Source organism: Pongo abelii, chromosome 23 (genome assembly GCF_028885655.2).
Source record: "Pongo abelii isolate AG06213 chromosome 23, NHGRI_mPonAbe1-v2.0_pri, whole genome shotgun sequence".
In the NCBI taxonomy this organism is placed as follows: domain Eukaryota; kingdom Metazoa; phylum Chordata; class Mammalia; order Primates; family Hominidae; genus Pongo; species Pongo abelii.
Window position 1 is genome coordinate 31,874,590 of NC_085929.1, and position 18,305 is coordinate 31,892,894.

Here is an 18,305-nt window from a genome sequence, read left to right on the forward strand (position 1 = left end):
TAAACCCCAGGTTCATCACTCCTAGCTATATGACCTTGACGCAGTGCATGTTATAGAGAACCTCAGGTTCATCACCTGCAAATGGGTTTGGGCTGATCAATGGATGAATGTCTACAGGTCTTTACCATGGAGTTTGGCAAATAACTGTTCAGTAACTGCTGCTTAGTACCAAAAATTTGATTCTTATTTATCTGACTAATCTTTACAGAACACCTACTGTGTGCAGACTGCATTCCATAGAGATTCAGACTGTTAGAGCTGGAAGAATTTTGGAGACCTCCTAGTCTAAAGGTTGAAAACTGGCAATGTATTCCTAATCTTTTTTTTTTTTTTTGAGAAGGAGTCTCGCTCTGTCGCCCAGGCTGGAGTGCAGTGGCGTGATCTCGGCTCACTGCAAGCTCCGCCTCCCGGGTTCACGCCATTCTCCTGCCTCAGCCTCCTGAGTAGCTGGGACTACAGGCGCCCACCACCACGCCCGGCTAATAATTTGCATTTAGAGATGGGGTTTCACCATGTTAGCCGGGATGGTCTCGATCTCCTGACCTCATGATCGGCCTGCCTCGGCCTCCCAAAGTGCTGGGATTACAGGCATGAGCCACTGCACCCAGCCCATTTCTAATGTTACTCAAAGAGGAACTCTCTCATTTATCAGCAGTGTGCCTCTGGGGCCAGTTTCTGAACATCTCTGTGCCTCCATTTCCTCATTTGTAAAATGGGAATAGGGCCTACCTCAGAGGGTGTTATGAGAAACACGAGTTAATACATGGAAAGGGTTTAGGATAGTGCCTGGAATAATAAGCGCTCAACTGTGTCTCCTGTTATTACTATTATTTGTATTATCCTTGTCGATATTGTTAATGGTTTTCTCTTACGTGGGGCATGCACTTTCTGGTTTCCCTAAATTCTTAATCCAGCCCTCTGAAATCACTTCTTTACCTGCTTTGCCTCTGAAGCCATTTGATTTCTCCACCCCTGGTTAAGCCCAACCCTCATACTTTATAGACAGGAAATCTGAGACCCAGATCAGAGTGAGTGACTTGGCTAAACTCCCACAGCAAGTCAGGGACAAACCCATTTAGATTCCTGGCATTTACTCTCTAACTGTAGGGCACACACAGCTCCTCACAGCCATGAGCCACACACCTTTCAAGCCGAAATCTTCCTCCTTAAATATTTCTACCCTTGTTACCAAGGAGTTGGAGACTGCTTCAATTTAAAGTGCTGTATCCCAGTGGTGAAATGCTGCAGATGGGCCATCAGCCACATTGGCTGGGAGACAATCTATGTGATAGGGATTTCCACCCACATGTACTTAATTGGGCTCATTGAGCTTAATGGCATATAATTTTAAGGGGTGGGGAGTCAAGCTACAAGGAAAATCTAGGTTGCTCAATGGCATTCCCAGAAAGGGTCCAGAGAGACATTTCCAGGAAGAGCCTGACATAGGACTGAACCATTTCTGCTACAAAGCCATTGAATGTCTGCCATAGATTAAAAGTCAGTCATGCACGGAGTGAGAAGGTCATCCTTGCGGTCACAGGAAAACCAATAAGCTCACCTTGATTCAATCTTGAATAAGTGGCAGATGCATGAGCTGCCTTAAAATGACAGGGACCATGAAAAAAAAATCACTGTTCTGGGCATTCAATTTATCTCAATAAGGGCATGTGACTTTTGTTCAAAACTTCTTTGATGATGAACCCCATCATTTGTTTCTGCTGGATTGCTATCAAAAAGACTCAGTTGAGAGCTATTTCTTCTTGGTGAAAGAGAAAGAAGGACAGTCTTTGGGGGAGTAAACCATTAATAAACAAAAGTGGTGGTGTGCTTGCATGAAATTGTGTATTTGCCCCCGTATTAGCTTACATAAAACCTCTCATTGATAGCCTTGTCAATGATGGGAACTGCAGGCTTTACCTATGACCAAACATGCACGGACATGTCCTCTGATGGACTCAGGCATGATACGTACATCAAACAGCCTTGCACAGTGGTAAATTTACAATGTTATTGACTTTCAATACCCAAAGTAAGCCCCTTAAATTGACATTTGCCAAAGGCTCCAAATAATTTGACTCGAATTTTACGTAATACAAAAGCTACCGGGGGAGTGTAACGGAAAAAGTAGATTCTGGGTCAATTCTGCATTGACAGCATGAACTGGAAAATCTTAAGGACAATTGAGAATATCAGAGAATTTTTGTTCGATAGAGAAACAAGAACTGGCACTTCTATTGCTGACACCCCTCTAGCCTCAGGGTACCTTTCAAGGGTGTGACCCAGCTATATTTGTGGCTTCTTGTCATATTTGCCTTTCCAAATTCAGAGAGGCAAGTATGGAGATGGAAAGATATCATGGGTTTTGGATTAAGTCCTGTGTTTTTTATTTATTTATTTATTTTTTATTTTTTATTTATTATTATTATACTTTAGCTTTTAGGGTACATGTGTGCAATGTGCAGGTTAGTTACATATGTATACATGTGCCATGCTGGTGCACTGCACCCAATAACTCGTCATCTAGCATTAGGTATATCTCCCAATGCTATCCCTCCCCCCTCCCCCCACCCCACAACAGTCCCCAGAGTGTGATGTTCCCCTTCCTGTGTCCGTGTGTTCTCATTGTTCACTTCCCACCTATGAGTGAGAATATGCGGTGTTTGGTTTTTTGTTCTTGTGATAGTTTACTGAGAATGATGATTTCCAATTTCATCTATGTCCCTACAAAGGACATGAACTCATCATTTTTTATGGCTGCATAGTATTCCATGGTGTATATGTGCCACATTTTCTTAATCCAGTCTATCATTGTTGGACATTTGGGTTGGTTCCAAGTCTTTGCTATTGTGAATAATGCCACAATAAACATAAGTCCTGTGTTTTTAAGTCCCAGCCTCATCTCCTAGTTGCTGGATGACAATGGGCACATTAGTGAATCTCTTTGAGCCTCACAGAATTTGTCATGACGTTTTGAGGGTTAGAAGAAATGGTGTACATTGCCGGCTGGGCACTGTGGCTCACGCCTGTAATCCTAGCACTTTGGGAGGCCGAGGCAGGCGAATCATGAGGTCAGGAGTTCGAGAGAAGCCTGGCCATCATAATGAAACCCCGCCTCTACCAAAAATACAAAAAATTAGCCGGGTGTGGTGGTGGGTGCCTGTAATCTTAGCTACTCGGGAGGCTGAGGCAGGAGAATCGCTTGAACCTGGGAGGCAGAGGTTGCAATGAACCGAGTTCACGCCATTGCACTCCAGCCCAGGCAACAGTGTGAAACTCCATCTCAAAATAAATAAATAAATAAATAAATAAATAAAAGAAAAAAGAAGAGATGGTATACATTAGGTACCTGACATTTACTAGGTGTTCAATAAATTTTGGCCCCTTCCAGTGGTGTGCTAGCAAATGTTGAATAACTGGCTTTCAAAAAAAAGGCTCTGATTTAGCATTGGCTAATTTCTGTGGTGTAAATACTGCCATCATGGCCAATTTCGAGCTATTGACATGATGTCATAGCATTTGGAGTTGGGATAATAGGAGATGGGGGTGAAACTGAGTCCCTGGGTTCAGAGTCACACAGCCTGTTAGTGGCAGAGCTAGGACTATGTTGTATGCCTCCTCACTCCCATTCCAGATCACTTTTCATGTTTTGGTGCTGTTGGAACTTGCCATGGGGCTGTCCTTCCTGGCAAAATGGCCACATAGAGAGAATTTTGGGCGACTGCTGAAATTAAATCCTTCAAGCCAGGCTAGAGCCTTGCTTTTGATTATACAATTGATCCTTGACCAATACAAGGGTTGAAAATCTAAGTTTACTCTATGCATTTGAAAATCTAGGTATACATTTTTAATCCCTAAAATCTTTTTTACAAGTTATTTATTTTATCTGTATTTTTTAGAGACAGAGTCTTGCTCTATTGCCCAGGCTAGAGTGCAAAAGAGGGATTATAGCTCACTGCAGCCTCAATCTCCTGTGCTCAAGCAATTCTCCTCCCTCAGCCTCCTGATTAGCTGGGACTACAGGCACATGCCTCTGTGCCTGGCTAATTTTTGTATCTTTTGTAGAGATGGGGGTCTTGATTTGTTACCCAGGCTGGTCTCGAACTCCTGGGCTCAAGCAATCTTCCAGCCTCAGCCTCTCAAAGTGCTAAGATTACAGGCATGAGCCACTATGCCCGGCCTGACTCCCCAAAATCTTAATGACTGATAGCCTACTGTTGACCAGAAACCTTACCAATAACATAAACAGTCAATTAGCATATATTTTGGATGCTATTCATATTTTATATTATATTCTTATGATAATGTAAGCTAGAGAAAAGAAAATGTTAAGGAAATCTTAAGGAAAATAAAATAGATTTACTACTTATTAAGTGGAAGTGGATCATCATAAAGGTCTTCATCCTCATTGTCTTCACGCCGAGTAGGCTGAGGGAGAGGAAGATTAGGAGGGGTTGGTCTTGCTGTCTCAGGGTGGCAGAGACAGAAGAAAATACACCCATACGTGGACCTGCACATTTCAAACCTGTGTTGTTCCGAGGCCAACAGTACACAGAAATGGGTCACGTGGAAGAACTCCTACATGCCTGTGCAATGTTGACAATGACATTGTCTCATTTTCTTTTCTTTTTTTTTGAGACGGAGTCTCGCTCTGTCGCCCAGGCTGGAGTGCAGTGGCGCGATCTCAGCTCATGGCAAGCTCCGCCTCCTGGGTTCACGCCATTCTCCCGCCTCGGCCTCCTGAGTAGCTGGGACTACAGGCACCCGCCACCGCGCCTGGCTAATTTTTTGTATTTTCGGTAGAGACAGGGTTTCACCATGTTATCCAGGATGGTCTCGATCTTCTGAACTCGTGATCCACCTGCCTCGGACTCCCAAAGTGCTGGGATTACAGGCATGAGCCACTGCGCCCGGCCGAGATTGTCTCATTTTCTAGCCTTGTGCATACCCCTCCCCACCTGGATTACTGTCATCATGGAATGAAGCTTCTACATTCTAATGTCCTTCGGGCTCTAGACCCCGAGGTTGGATAAGCTTCCCTTGTTCTGTAATACAAACTGTCCTGGGAAAGATGGATAAGCCACATCCAGTGTTGTTGGCAAACAAACCATGGAGACCTCACCTTGATGTTGATCCTACATGACCTTTCTGTTCCAGGGGCATTCAGATGATGTTATGGGAGATGCTTTGAAGATCAGATGCAAGGTCTTAGAAGAAAGACCATCCGTAAAGAATCTTTTGCTTTCTCGCCTAACATATCAGTAGATCAATCTATCTACCTACCTACCTACCTACCTACCTAACCTACCTACCTACCTACCTACCTACCTATCCATCCTATCTATCTATATCTATCATCTTTCTATCCATCTCTCTGTCTCTATGTATCTATCTGTCTCTATCTTCATCTTCCTAGCTAGCTATCATTCTTTTATATTTCTTCATTTAATCAATCAAGCATTCATTTGGCATGTTCTATGTACTGAGAAGAACTGTGTTCACAGGTTGTGGATTCAAAGATAGACGGTCTATCTTTGAATCCACAACCTATGGATTTGAAGAAAGATAGTCTTTAGGAAGCATGTTTACATGGGATATAAAAGTATGCTTAATAGTCAGAGAGACCCAGATTCAAATCCCAGCTCTGCTACCTACTTGCTGAGTGATCTTGGATAAATTGCTACACTACACCACCCACCAGGCCTCTGTTTGCTTATATAGAAAGAAAGTTAGTCCTTACTTTGTGAGACTGCTGTAAAGGTTAAATGACATGGTGAATAGAAAGTACTTGATGTAGGCCTGGCATGGTGGCTCATGCCTGTAATCCCAGGACTTTTGGAGGCCCAGGTGGGTGGATCACCTGAGGTCAGGAGTTCCAGACCAGCCTGGCCAACATGGTGAAACCCTTTCTCTACTAAAAATACAAAAAATTAGCTGGGCATGGTGGCGGGCCCCTGTAATCCCAGCTACTTAGGAGGCTGAGGCAGGAGAATTGCTTGAACCCGGGAGGTGGAGGTTGCAGTGAGATGAGATTGTGCCACTGCACTCCAGCCTGTGGAACAAGAGCAAAACTCCATCTCAAAAAAAAAAGTGCTTGATGTAAAATCTGGTGCATACTATGTGCACAATAAATCTCAGCTTTGCTTGCTTGCTTGGTTGATTGATTTTGTCTATACTGTACTAAACTTAGTTTGCGAACTAAATATACAAATACAAATCATACATATATAGCCCTTGTTTTTAGGAGCCTATGTCTTCTGGGAAAAGCAGGTGTGTTTGGTAATTAGAAGTGTTTGATAATACCCAGAGAGGTATTTATAAGCACTGTGGGTGTCTAGTGTGCTGGGCCTAAATCAGCCTGAAAAATAAGAGGTATCATCTGTGGATTTTCAAGTCCTTTATCCCATTTAACCCCCTAGAGAACCCCAAGAGGTTGGAAATACTGCCCCATTTCAACAGAAGGCCCAGAAAAATCAAGGCACAGTGGCCAGCGTTCTCTGCTGCACCTGGAAGGTACTAGACACCCTGAGGCATCCTTGCTAACATACTCCTTATGGGTGAGGCCTAAGCTGTGGCCACTGCAGAGGTCCAGATACTTCCAGGAAGGTCTGATTGCCAGTGAGGCAGTCTCTGTGTGCAGCCAGGAATCTCTGAGTGCAAAGGACAGAGGAATAGAAATCTAGCAGGACAGGCTTGGCTCCAATCCCACATCTCAGGGCCAGAGAGCAGAAGAGATTCTGAGTGGAGTGAGATGACCATCTCTGGTCTCTTACTTAGGCCCAGTCCACGGGCTCATGTCTGGGGCCCCGGAGGAGTGAGGGCAGCAAAGAACAGACAATGGGCTCCATGCAGACCTCTGCAACACACTGGAGCCTAAGCCCACTGCTGCAGGACCCATCAACTACAAGGAGGAGGGAGAAGGTGTATGACCCCACCCCCCGCAAGTCTCCCATGATCACCATGGAGACCCAAAGATAGACACTGCAGCACCCAGCAAGGACATGGTACTTGGTAAGGACAGTGGCACCCGCCTGTTCCACAGGGAACATACTAATCGTGTTTGTAAACCTGTCTGAGACAGCCCCTGAGATGGGCTTGAATACCTGGCTGTGGAGGAATTATAAGAGCTGCGGTCCTATGGAGCCAAAAGGCAGTCAAGTTGGTATTTACTTATGTATTTACAACTATTAATGGGGCACCTTTTATGCCCACAGACTGCTGAGGCCCGGATTAAGCTAGCACAAAAGTTTGATAAGAGAAGAGGACAACTAACCCTGTGCTTAGAAAATCCAATTCACATTTCTTGAGTATGACTATGTCCTAGGCAGTGGGGTTATGAAGGAGAATAACATAACATCATCTATTGGAGACACCAATGACAAAACCAGAATTGTAGTTCAATGCAATAAAGGCTATGCTAGTAATACTTGTGATAATCCCTGAACCAACTGGTATGGCCAGTCATAGGCATGAGATCTCAGCTAGTCCAGTCAGAGTGAATATCAGAGCTCTTTACTGGATAAAAAGCTTGTTCTTTTTTCTTCTAGGTGTTGGAGTGTGGATGTGAGTCATGGAACTCTGGGGCTATGTTGCTGCCAGGTAAGAATCTGTTCTAGGAAGGACAAAATCAATGGACATAGAAAGGCAGACTGGAGGAGAAGGGAAAGGGAGCTGAGCCCTGCTGATAGAGTAAACCTCTGGATTAAACTATGCCTGAAGCCCACATTCCTGTTTGACTTTTCATTTATATAAGCTGTGTTACTCAGGGTTCTCCAAAGAAACAGAAACAAGCAGAAATACATATATTTCTCTATAGAGAGATTTATAGAAAGAGATTTATTATGAGCAATTGGCTCATGTGACTGTGGAGACTGAGATGTCCCATGCTCTGCTGTCTGCAAGCTGGAGGCCCCAGGAAAGCTGGTGGTGTAGTTCCTATCCGAAGTTGAAGGCCCCCAAACCAGGGGTGCCAATGGTGTAAGTCCCACTTTGAGTCCAAAGGCTTGAGAGCCAGAATCACTGATGTTCGAGGGCAGAAGAAGACAGATGTCCCAGCTCAAGCAGAGAGAAAATTCTCCCTTTCTCTGCCTTTTTGGTCTATTCAGGCCCTCAATGGATTGGATGGTGCCCACCTACATAATTGAAGGTGGATCTTCTTTACTCAGTCGACTGATTCAAATGCTAATCTCTTCCAGCAACACCCTCACGAACACACCAGAAATAATGTTTTACCAGCTATCTGTGTATCCCTTAGCCCAGTGAAACTGACACGTACAATTAACTATCACATAAGCCAATACTGTCTATTGTTTAAGGCCATTTGAAGTGGGTTTGTCACAACTTGCAATTGACAGCATCTTACAACACAGTAAAGACAGAGTGGAAGATTCAGGCCCTTAAAGGCTATAAAATGCCTTGGGTACTCACTTAACAAATTGCAACTCTTTCTTCAAAGTCATGGGGGACTTCTTGAAGCAAAGGGTGGGGTAAATGATCAGGTTCTTGTATTTTAAATATCTTGCTGGCTCCAACGTGGAAGCTGGATTGAAGTAGGGCAATAGTGAACAAGAGGAGCAATATGGGACTCAGGGGAAGTTTAACAATTGCCTAAGTAATGAGTGTAATATGGTATCCTGGATGAAACCATGGACCAGAAAAAGAACATTAGGTAAAAACTAAAGAAATCTGAAAAAAGTAGACTGTAGTTAATAACTGTTTTAGTCCATTTTGTGTTGCTCTAACACAATACCACAGACTGGGTAATTTATAAAGAAAAGAAATGTATTTGGCTCATGGTTCTGCAGGCTGGAAAGTCCAAGAGCACGGCACCAGTATCTGGCAAGGACCTTTGTGCTGTGGCATCCCATGGCAAAAGGTGGAAGAGTAAGCAAGCATGTGAGGAAAAGGAAATCAAGCTGAACTCATCCTTTTATCAGGAGCCCACTCCTGCAATAGCTAACCTCTCTCCCCCATGACAGCATTAATCCATTCATGAAGACAAAGTCCTCATGATCAAATCACCTCTTAAGTGGTCCCACCTCTTAATACCATCACAATGGCAAATAAATTTCAACATAAGTTTTGGAGGGGACATCCAAACCATAGCAATAATGATGTATGAATATTAGTTCATTAATTGTGAATAGTGTATCATCTGAATGTAAGATGTTAACAATAGGGGAAACTGGGTGTGTGGTTTGTTGGAGCACTCTGCACTCCCTTTGCAATTTTTCAGTAAATCTAAGACTATTCTAAAACAAAAAGGTTATTTTAAATTACCTTTAAAAAGCAGGTAAAAATGTTTTGGTTTCAATGTGTTTATGCTTTCACGTCTATTCCTTTATTGATCTGCAAGTATTTATTGAGCACCTACTCTGCCAGGCTCTGGGCTGAGTCCAGGGAATGAGCTAGTATCTTGCTTAGGCTCAGGAAAACATTAATGGTTTTATCTTCTATCTTGTTCACATGACTATGAGGTCCACAAGTCAGTGGCCCAGAACTCTGGCTGGCGTCCCTGTCCCAGCCTTGCCAGTGACTGTTAACTATGACTCCACCTCTCTTGGCCTCTATTTCCTCCTATGTCATTTACAAAGACTTGTGCCTGCTTCACCTACATCAGTCATAAATCATGAGGCTGAAATGGGCACCAGAACATAAAATCAGGCCATGGCTTGAATGGACTTTAATGTCTATCCAGGCCAACCACTATTTGATACACAGGGAAACTGAGGCCCAGAGAGGGCAAGTGACTGGCACAAGGTCACACAGCTAAAACCAGAAATCAGACCTTCTCGTGCTTTCCACTATAGAAGGCTGGAAGGGTCCTGGAAAGTTTAAAAGCTTATGTAGGTAAATGCAAAGACAAATTTCTGTTTTTAAGAGTTCCAAAATTGCTAAATTCAGAGACTTTGGGCTTATATCTTTGGCAAATTCAGGTAGGTTTTGGCCATCAACTGAAATTTGAATCTAAGAGGCAATAAAGCAGAATATGGGTTCTCAGTCTGCTTACCTCTACTTTTTTTTTTTTTTTTAATTTTCATACATTTTATTTTATTTTTATTTTGTGCATTCCTTCCAGGTGTTTATCTTTATATTTTTATTTTATTTTGTGTATTCGTTAAAACGAATTTTATCGTGTATATTTGAGGTTTATGTTATGATGTTTTGGGACACATAGATACTAAAATGATTACTATAATAAAGCAAATTAACATATCTATCATCTCACATTGTGACTTTCTTGTGTGTGACAAGAGTAACTAAAATCTAATTACTATTGAACAAAAATCCCAAATACCATGCAATTTTACTCTGTCATTTATCTGTAACAAGGTAAAACTTTTTTTTTTTTCTTTTATTATTATTATTATTATTATTATACTTTAGGTTTTATGGTACATGTGCGCAATGTGCAGGAAAGTTACATATGTATACATGTGCCATGCTGGTGCGCTGCACCCACCAACTCGTCATCTAGCATTAGGTATATCTCCCAATGCTATCCTTCCCCCCTCCCCCCACCCCACAACAGTCCCCAGAGTGTGATGTTCCCCTTCCTGTGTCCATGTGTTCTCATTGTTCAATTCCCACCTATGAGTGAGAATATGCGGTGTTTGGTTTTTTGTTCTTGCGATAGTTTACTGAGAATGATGATTTCCAATTTCATCCATGTCCCTACAAAGGACGTGAACTCATCATTTTTTATGGCTGCATAGTATTCCATGGTGTATATGTGCCACGTTTTCTTAATCCAGTCTATCATTGTTGGACATTTTGGTTGGTTCCAAGTCTTTGCTATTGTGAATAATGCCGCAATAAACATACGTGTGCATGTCTCTTTACAGCAGCATGATTTATAGTCCTTTGGGTATATACCCAGTAATGGGATGGCTGGGTCGAATGGAATTTCTAGTTCTAGATCCCTGAGGAATCGCCACACTGACTTCCACAAGGGTTGAACTAGTTTACAGTCCCACCAACAGTGTAAAAGTGTTCCTATTTCTCCACATCCTCTCCAGCACCTGTTGTTTCCTGACTTTTTAATGATTGCCATTCTAACTGGTGTGAGATGGTATCTCATTGTGGTTTTGATTTGCATTTCTCTGATGGCCAGTGATGGTGAGCATTTTTTCATGTGTTTTTTGGCTGCATCAATGTCTTCTTTTGAGAAGTGTCTGTTCATGTCCTTCGCCCACTTTTTGATGGGGTTGTTTGTTTTGTTCTTGTAAATTTGTTGGAGTTCATTGTAGATTCTGGATATTAGCCCTTTGTCAGATGAGTAGGTTGCGAAAATTTTCTCCCATTTTGTAGGTTGCCTGTTCACTCTGATGGTAGTTTCTTTTGCTGTGCAGAAGCTCTTGAGTTTAATTAGATCCCATTTGTCAATTTTGGCTTTTGTTGCCATTGCTTTTGGTGTTTTAGACATGAAGTCCTTGCCCATGCCTATGTCCTGAATGGTAATGCCTAGGTTTTCTTCTAGGGTTTTTATGGTTTTAGGTCTAACATTTAAGTCTTTAATCCATCTTGAATTGATTTTTGTATAAGGTGTAAGGAAGGGATCCAGTTTCACCTTTCTACATATGGCTAGCCAGTTTTCCCAGTACCATTTATTAAATAGGGAATCCTTTCCCCATTTCTTGTTTTTGTCAGGTTTGTCAAAGATCAGATACTTGTAGATATGTGGCATTATTTCTGACGGCTCTGTTCTGTGCGAGTGGAGTCTCTCGCACTGTTGCCAGGCAGGAGTGCAGTGGCATGATCTCAGCTCACTGCAACCTCTGCCTCCAGGCTTCAAGCGATTCTCCTGCCTCAGCCTCCTGAGTAGCTGGGACTACAGGCACGCGTCACCATGCCCAGATAATTTTTGTATTTTTAGTAGATACGGGGTTTCACCATGTTGACCAGGATTGTCTCTATATCCTGACTGCGTGTTCCACCCGCCTCAGCCTCCCAAAGTGCTGGGATTACAGGCATAAGCCACTGCGCCTGGCTCTGCATATCTTTTTATTTATTCATTCATTTATATTTAACTTCATTTTTTGAGCCTAGTTTCACCCTACTATATATGATTTGGCCAAGTTAGTAATTTCTCCTTGTAGGGAGAGAGCGATGCTGTCAGTAGCATCTCTCCCTCCCCGTCTCACCATGCTCCTGTTTCTGGGAATCCTAATAGTCTTCAATAGTAGGGTTGCGGGAAGAGGGATGACAACAGGTAGCCAAAGGACTGGAACTGCCTGGCTCAGGGATCTCCAAGGCTGGCCTGTGGCCAGTTGGCAGCACAGGTTAGTGATTATGTCCAGAGAGCTTAGATGCAAACTCTGCGATACAAATTCTAGCATTTCCTGGCAACAAAGCATCAGGCAAGTTATTCATTCACACTGTGCTTGTTCCCTCATCTGTAAAACGGGGACCGCCCTTACCTCGTGGGAGCACTGAGAGGATTACCTCGTGGGAGCACCGAGAGGATTACCTCGTGGGAGCACTGAGAGGATTACCTCTTGGGAGCACTGAGAGAATTACCTCGTGGGAGCACTGAGAGGATTAAATGAGATAATACATGAAATGTGCTTAGCACGGGTTGTGACGTATCATAAGAGTTTAAAATTACTGGCTCAGATCCCTAAACTTATCCAAGCCACATGTTTTATACTCATGAAAAATGAGGCCCAGAGAGGTGGCAAGACCTCCTGGGAGGCAGTGACCTGCTGCCACTGGAGTCCTTGAATATTCACAGACCATGATGGGCCTAAGAAGGTCCCTGTGGTGGTTTCACTGGGGTGGAAGGATCCTGCTCTCCAATCCTCACCTTTCCATCCCATTTCCGTTAGTCTTCACTTGTGGCCCCTTAACATTTCATCCATCCCTACTACATCTGCATCCCTGGTGCCTTCCTGTCATTTCCCTTGTTTCTTTCCCACCACACCACATAGAATAATTAAAGGCCCTTGGCTAGGAGTGATGAAGCTTGGGGGAGGAGGAAGGTGGAGAATCAGAGGCACAAGACTCTTTGACCATTATGCAGTGAGTGGTATAAAAGAAAAAGTGGAATCCACTTCTGCATATAAACCCAAAAGAATTGAAAGCAGGGTCTCAAAGAGGCATTCGTACTCCCATATTGATAGCAGCATTATTCACAATAGCTAAATGGGGAACAACCCAAGAGTCCATCCAGCGATGCATGGATAAACAAAATGTCATCTATCCATACAGTGGAATACTCTTCAGCCTTAAAACGGAAGGAAATTATGACACATGCTACAACATGGATGAACCTTGAAGATATTATGCTAAATGAAATCAGCCAGTCACAAAAAGACAAATACTGTGTGATTCTATTTCAATGAATTGCCCAGAATAGGAAAATTCATAGGAAATAGAATGGTAGTTGCCAAGGGCTACGGGGAAAGAGGAGATGGGAGTTATTGTTTAATTGGTACGGAGTTTCAGTTTTGCAAGACGAAGACTTCTGGAGATGGATGGTAGTTATGTTTATACAATAACACACAAGTAAACGAATGCCACTGAATTGTACACTTAAAAATGGGTGAAGTGGTACATTTTACATTATGTGGGTTTTTTTACAATTAAAAAGGAAAAAGGAAGGTGGAAGAGCTCTAAAATGAGAAGGTAACAGTTTGATTAACTGTTACCAGTTTAATTAGCTGATTAGTGGCATGAATGTACAACTTCCATTTAGAACGTGGCTCAGATCTCCTGTGTTCCTATCCCAGCTCTATCACTTTCTTGCTAAGTGACCTTGAACAAGTTGCTTAACCCCTCTGAGACTCTTTCCTCACCTATAAAATACAGATAATCATAGTACGTATGTCACAGGGTTGTTGTGAAAATGAAATGACATTAGCACAGAGCCTGGCATATTTGCTTTTCATTTAGCAAATATTGGTTAAGCTCCTACTATGTGCCAGTAAGTGCTGAAGATGTAACAGTGAACAAAACAGACAAAAGTCTCTGCCCCTATGGAGTTTATATGTCCGTGTGCATTAGCCTGCATTTCGCAGAAAGCAGAACATGAGGCAAAGGCTTATGTATTGCTCTTTTACAAGTGGGGGTGCAGTCTCAGGGAAATATGAGTGAAGGAAAAGAGGAATGAGACAGGGAAGAAAGGAGAGACAACACAAGCATGCGATCCTGTCTGGTCGTCTCTTGGTATCAAGAGCTACTGATTGCCCCTCTCATGGGACCATCTTTGGCGGGGCTACATGAATTACTGTGTTTAAAGATCATTCAACTGGGAGCAGGAAGGAGAAGGAACAGATGCATCAACTTCCAGTCTAGATTTGTCAAAGGTTTGCTGCAAAGGGCAATCATTAAAAACTTAAGTTGCTTATGAATGGTGGCTGAGTCAGCTCTGCTGCTCTTAAGTCTCAGCATCAACATGAAGGTGAGCAAGGGCTGCAGAGCTTTCCCTGTGTAGAGGTGGTCAGAGCCCACACACAGTCGATCACCCCCATGGCAACTGGAATAGAACCAGTGGCCAAGGGTCCCAAAAATAGCAGAGGCCAGAAGTCCACAGTGGTGCCCAAGAGGTGTCAGATACAGTGTATGTAATGCATGTGCCTGTACCTACCCACATCTAGGTACATATTATAATTAAAACTCAGATGCCTCCAGCATCTACAGCTAAGAACACTTTCAGGCAAATACAGTTCTGCTGATCATCCCTAGAAGGACAATCATGTTATAGGACCAACAGGTTTGTATGTCCACCGTGCAGTAACAGACCAATTACACTAAGACAGCAAGGTTTGCAACAGAGAAAGAGATCCATGATCATAGGGCACTGAGTGAGGAGATGGGAGGAGACCCTCAAATCCATCTCCCCAAGGAGTTCTGGGCTGGGTTTTTTAAGGGGATCATGGAGGGTGAGGGACTAGAGAATTGGGGCTGTTGATTGATCAGGGAAAGGGGGATGAAATCTTCAGGATGTGAAAACTGCATTCTTTGGCAGTCAGATTCTTATTGGGTCCTTCAGATTGGCTAGTCTTATAGTCTTACTAGTATGCAGGACCTGAAGGACTATCTCAAAAGGAAAACTTATTGTTTTGTAATGTTCAGGTTGTTATCTATGGAGCAGTTAAGGGGAGCTATAATCTTGTAACAGAGTCTACGTGATTGTAGGACAATAGGTACCACACGAATATGAGGAAGCAGGTCAGAGAGCAGGCTGACTTAAATTAATGCTGAATGTGCTACAAGCTTGTTTCATTTTCATTTCTCCTCCTCCCTTTTTTCCTGATTAATTTTATAAAGTTCATAGGGGAGGTTTCAAACACATGAGAAATTAAAATCTTTATTATCAGAGTCAGAGCCTGACTATATTGATTGAATGAAGCTTTCCTTTATAAAATGCAAAGTATGTAAACAATTCCAACACAGTAACATATTCATGAGTTTTTAAATTCATGAGTTTTAGAGAAAATATTTTACTTAAAACCAGCACTTGATGATCTCTGACAATATTATGTAGCCTGAACCTGGAGTTTTTTGGCTGATGGGTTGTTTCAGCCTGTGACAGATTTTAGCTGGCTTTGGTTCATTTTGTATCACACCCCCACACTCACATGCTCACATACTGTCTTAGTCAGCTCAGGCTGCCATCACAAAATACCATAGACTGGGTGGCTCAAATAACAGAAACTTATTTCTCTCAGATCTGGAGGCTGGGAAGTCCAATGTCAAGGTGTCGGCAGACTCAGTTCCCCAGTGAGGGCTCTCTTCCTGTCTTGCAGGTGTCCACCTTCTTACCGTGTCCTATGGCAGAGAGAGAGAGAGTGAGAGAGAGAGATAGAGAGGGATAGGAAGAGGGGGCGGGGGGAAAAGAGAGAGAGAGAGAAAGTGTCCTAAGGAAGAACACCAATCCCATCATGGGAACCTGGCCCCCATCACTTCATCTGAACCTAATTACTTCCCAAAGATTCCCATTTCCAAAAACATCACATTGGGGGTTACAGCTTTAACATGAATTTTAGGGAGACAGAAACATTCGGTCCATAATACATACCCTGTGATATACCCCCATAAAATAAATACACTGAGTGGCTGTTGGGTTTGTCTTCAGGTGGAAGGGTCTGATCCTCTGAGCTTCCAAATAGGGTTCTTGAATGATCCACACCACATCTGCTTCAGTGTTGTCCAAGAAGCTGGCACAAAAACAGACTCTCAGGCCCCACCCTGGACATTTCAATTTAGGGTCTCTGAGGCTGGGGCCAGGAATCTGCATTTTGAAGCAGTCCTTCCCTCCCCCACTTGCCTGCCCAGAAGATTCTAGCAGCTCCCAAAGCTTGAGAACCACTGCTCTGTACCTCTGCATCCTCTGGAGATTTTCCAAAACTTGTGTATCTTCCTAAATCAGTTGTTTTTATAATGACTATGACACATGAAGCCATGTGATATAATAAAGGCTGAGCTGGATGCAGAAAGGGCCTTCTGACTACAGCAGGCTTTGGAATGTGGATTTAATGAGCTACTACTTTGGTGAGTAGAGAAAGGGGGAATAAAATCCCAGTGGGTCCGGATTTTTAAAATTGAATTTCTGTTTGAAAGGATAGGGAGAGAAGGGCATCGCTTCCCTAAAAACTAAAGTCCTTTCTTTTCTTTTTTCTTTTTTATTTATTTTTTTTGATGGAGTCTTGTTCTGTCACCCAGGCTGGAGTGCAGTGGTGCAATCTCGGCTCACTGCAACCTCCGCCTCCCGGGTTCAAGCAATTCTCCTGCCTCAGCCTCCTGAGTAGCTGGGATTACAGGTGCCCATCACCACGCCCGGCTAATTTTTGTATTTTTAGTAGAGTCAGGTTTCACCATGTTGGTCAGGCTGGTCTTGAACTCCTGCCCTCATGATCCGCCCTCCTCGGCCTCCCAAAGTGCTAGGATTACAGGCGTGAGTCACCACGCTCAGCCAAAGCCCTTTCTTGATCATATAAATGACTCTAGTGTCTTTGTGCTTGGTGACTGCTTTTCGTACCCTGCTACAGATGATGCTGCCTGTTTGTGAAACAGGACTGATACAACTCTTCTGGAAGGAACTCTTTCATATCTAAATATCAAAACTGTTAATCATTATTATTAGTAATTCATTATTAATATGTTAATAGCTCAAGTACTACAATTAACGCTATTCAGCTATTTAGCCCCAGTTTTCCTTTTTTAAATTTATTTTTCCAATAGCAGTGTTGTTTGAATGCCAACTTCAGATTTTAGCCTCCTTTTGACTTAGGTGATTGTGAATCTATAAATTTTTAACAAGAAGCAAATGTGTAGAATCTGTAATGCTTAGATTTTGTTATTGGACCTATAGAAAATGTTACATTTGTGGTGTCAGACTCTATTTAGCTGGTAAGGACAAAGCAAGAGCCAAGGCCAATTACTTGTCGACTTGTCGTCGTCATCATCATCATCATCATCATCATCATCATCATATTTCTAGAGCATTTACTATTTACCAGGCACTGAGCCAACATTGTATATTCATCATAGCATTTGGTTCTCACAGCAGCTCTATGAGGTTTGTGCCCACATTATCCCCATTTTGCAGATAAAAAAGCCAAGCTCCAGAAAGGTTAAATAATTATTCAAGGTCCACAGCCAGTGTGTGGCAGAACCAGATTCTGAAATCAGGCAGTCCAATTCTGGAGTCCCAATTCCTAACCATTGTGCTATTCAGCCTAATGAAAAGAGCGAAAGATTCAAGGTAGACAACTGTATATTGTCAAGGGCATGTTCAACACCAAGGTTGCTTGTTTCTAAATAATGTTCAAGTCCATGAACAGCTTTTTGCTAATATTTGGAGCAACTGATAAAATATATCAAGCAAAGAAAAGTGTGGACACATCCATGCACACTGGAGAAGTAGCAGAGTAGTTTAATTTTGTGTTGGAGAATCAAAGGCCAGAATGAAAGGCACTTTTTACATCCCAAAGGAAAATTCCCATTCAGAAAGACATTGATGGCTTTTTTAGCGGCATCCATTCATCTGCTCTGCAAAGGCATGGGGTCATGTGATTTTGAGAGTACTGACTCTACTCCCAATGCATGGCAGTCATGTATAATAATTTAGGGGACAGTGACTCCATTCACAGTTTCAGAGGTAAATGCCCCTCCAATTGACAAAACCAATCAGAAAATCCTACTCTTGCACAGGATTGTTTCAGAGATGGGCACAAATCTCATCCTAAGCCAATCAGAGCACGGCACTTCCCTCGGCCATGGTGATTGATTCAGAGATGGGCATGTGACTGGTTTGCTCAGTTAGAGTGAAACCTAGGATTTTGTTTGGTAATTGAGATAAAGGC

The 18,305-nt window shown here is 42.8% G+C and overlaps 1 protein-coding gene across 3 annotated transcripts in view; it reads left to right on the forward strand.

Annotated features, from left to right (window-relative positions):
- Positions 1 to 18,305, forward strand: part of GRK3 (G protein-coupled receptor kinase 3) — a 274,428-nt gene that overhangs the window by 54,722 nt on the left and 201,401 nt on the right. For 2 of the 3 annotated variants that reach the window (XM_063722816.1, XM_063722815.1), the window contains one exon: positions 7,545 to 7,596. In XM_063722816.1, coding sequence (XP_063578886.1) covers positions 7,568 to 7,596 — 29 coding nt within the window. In that variant the 5' untranslated portion in view covers positions 7,545 to 7,567. Of the gene's footprint in view, positions 1 to 6,398; positions 6,511 to 7,544; positions 7,597 to 18,305 lie in introns of those variants that run through there. The other variant, XM_063722817.1, reaches the window with a different exon arrangement.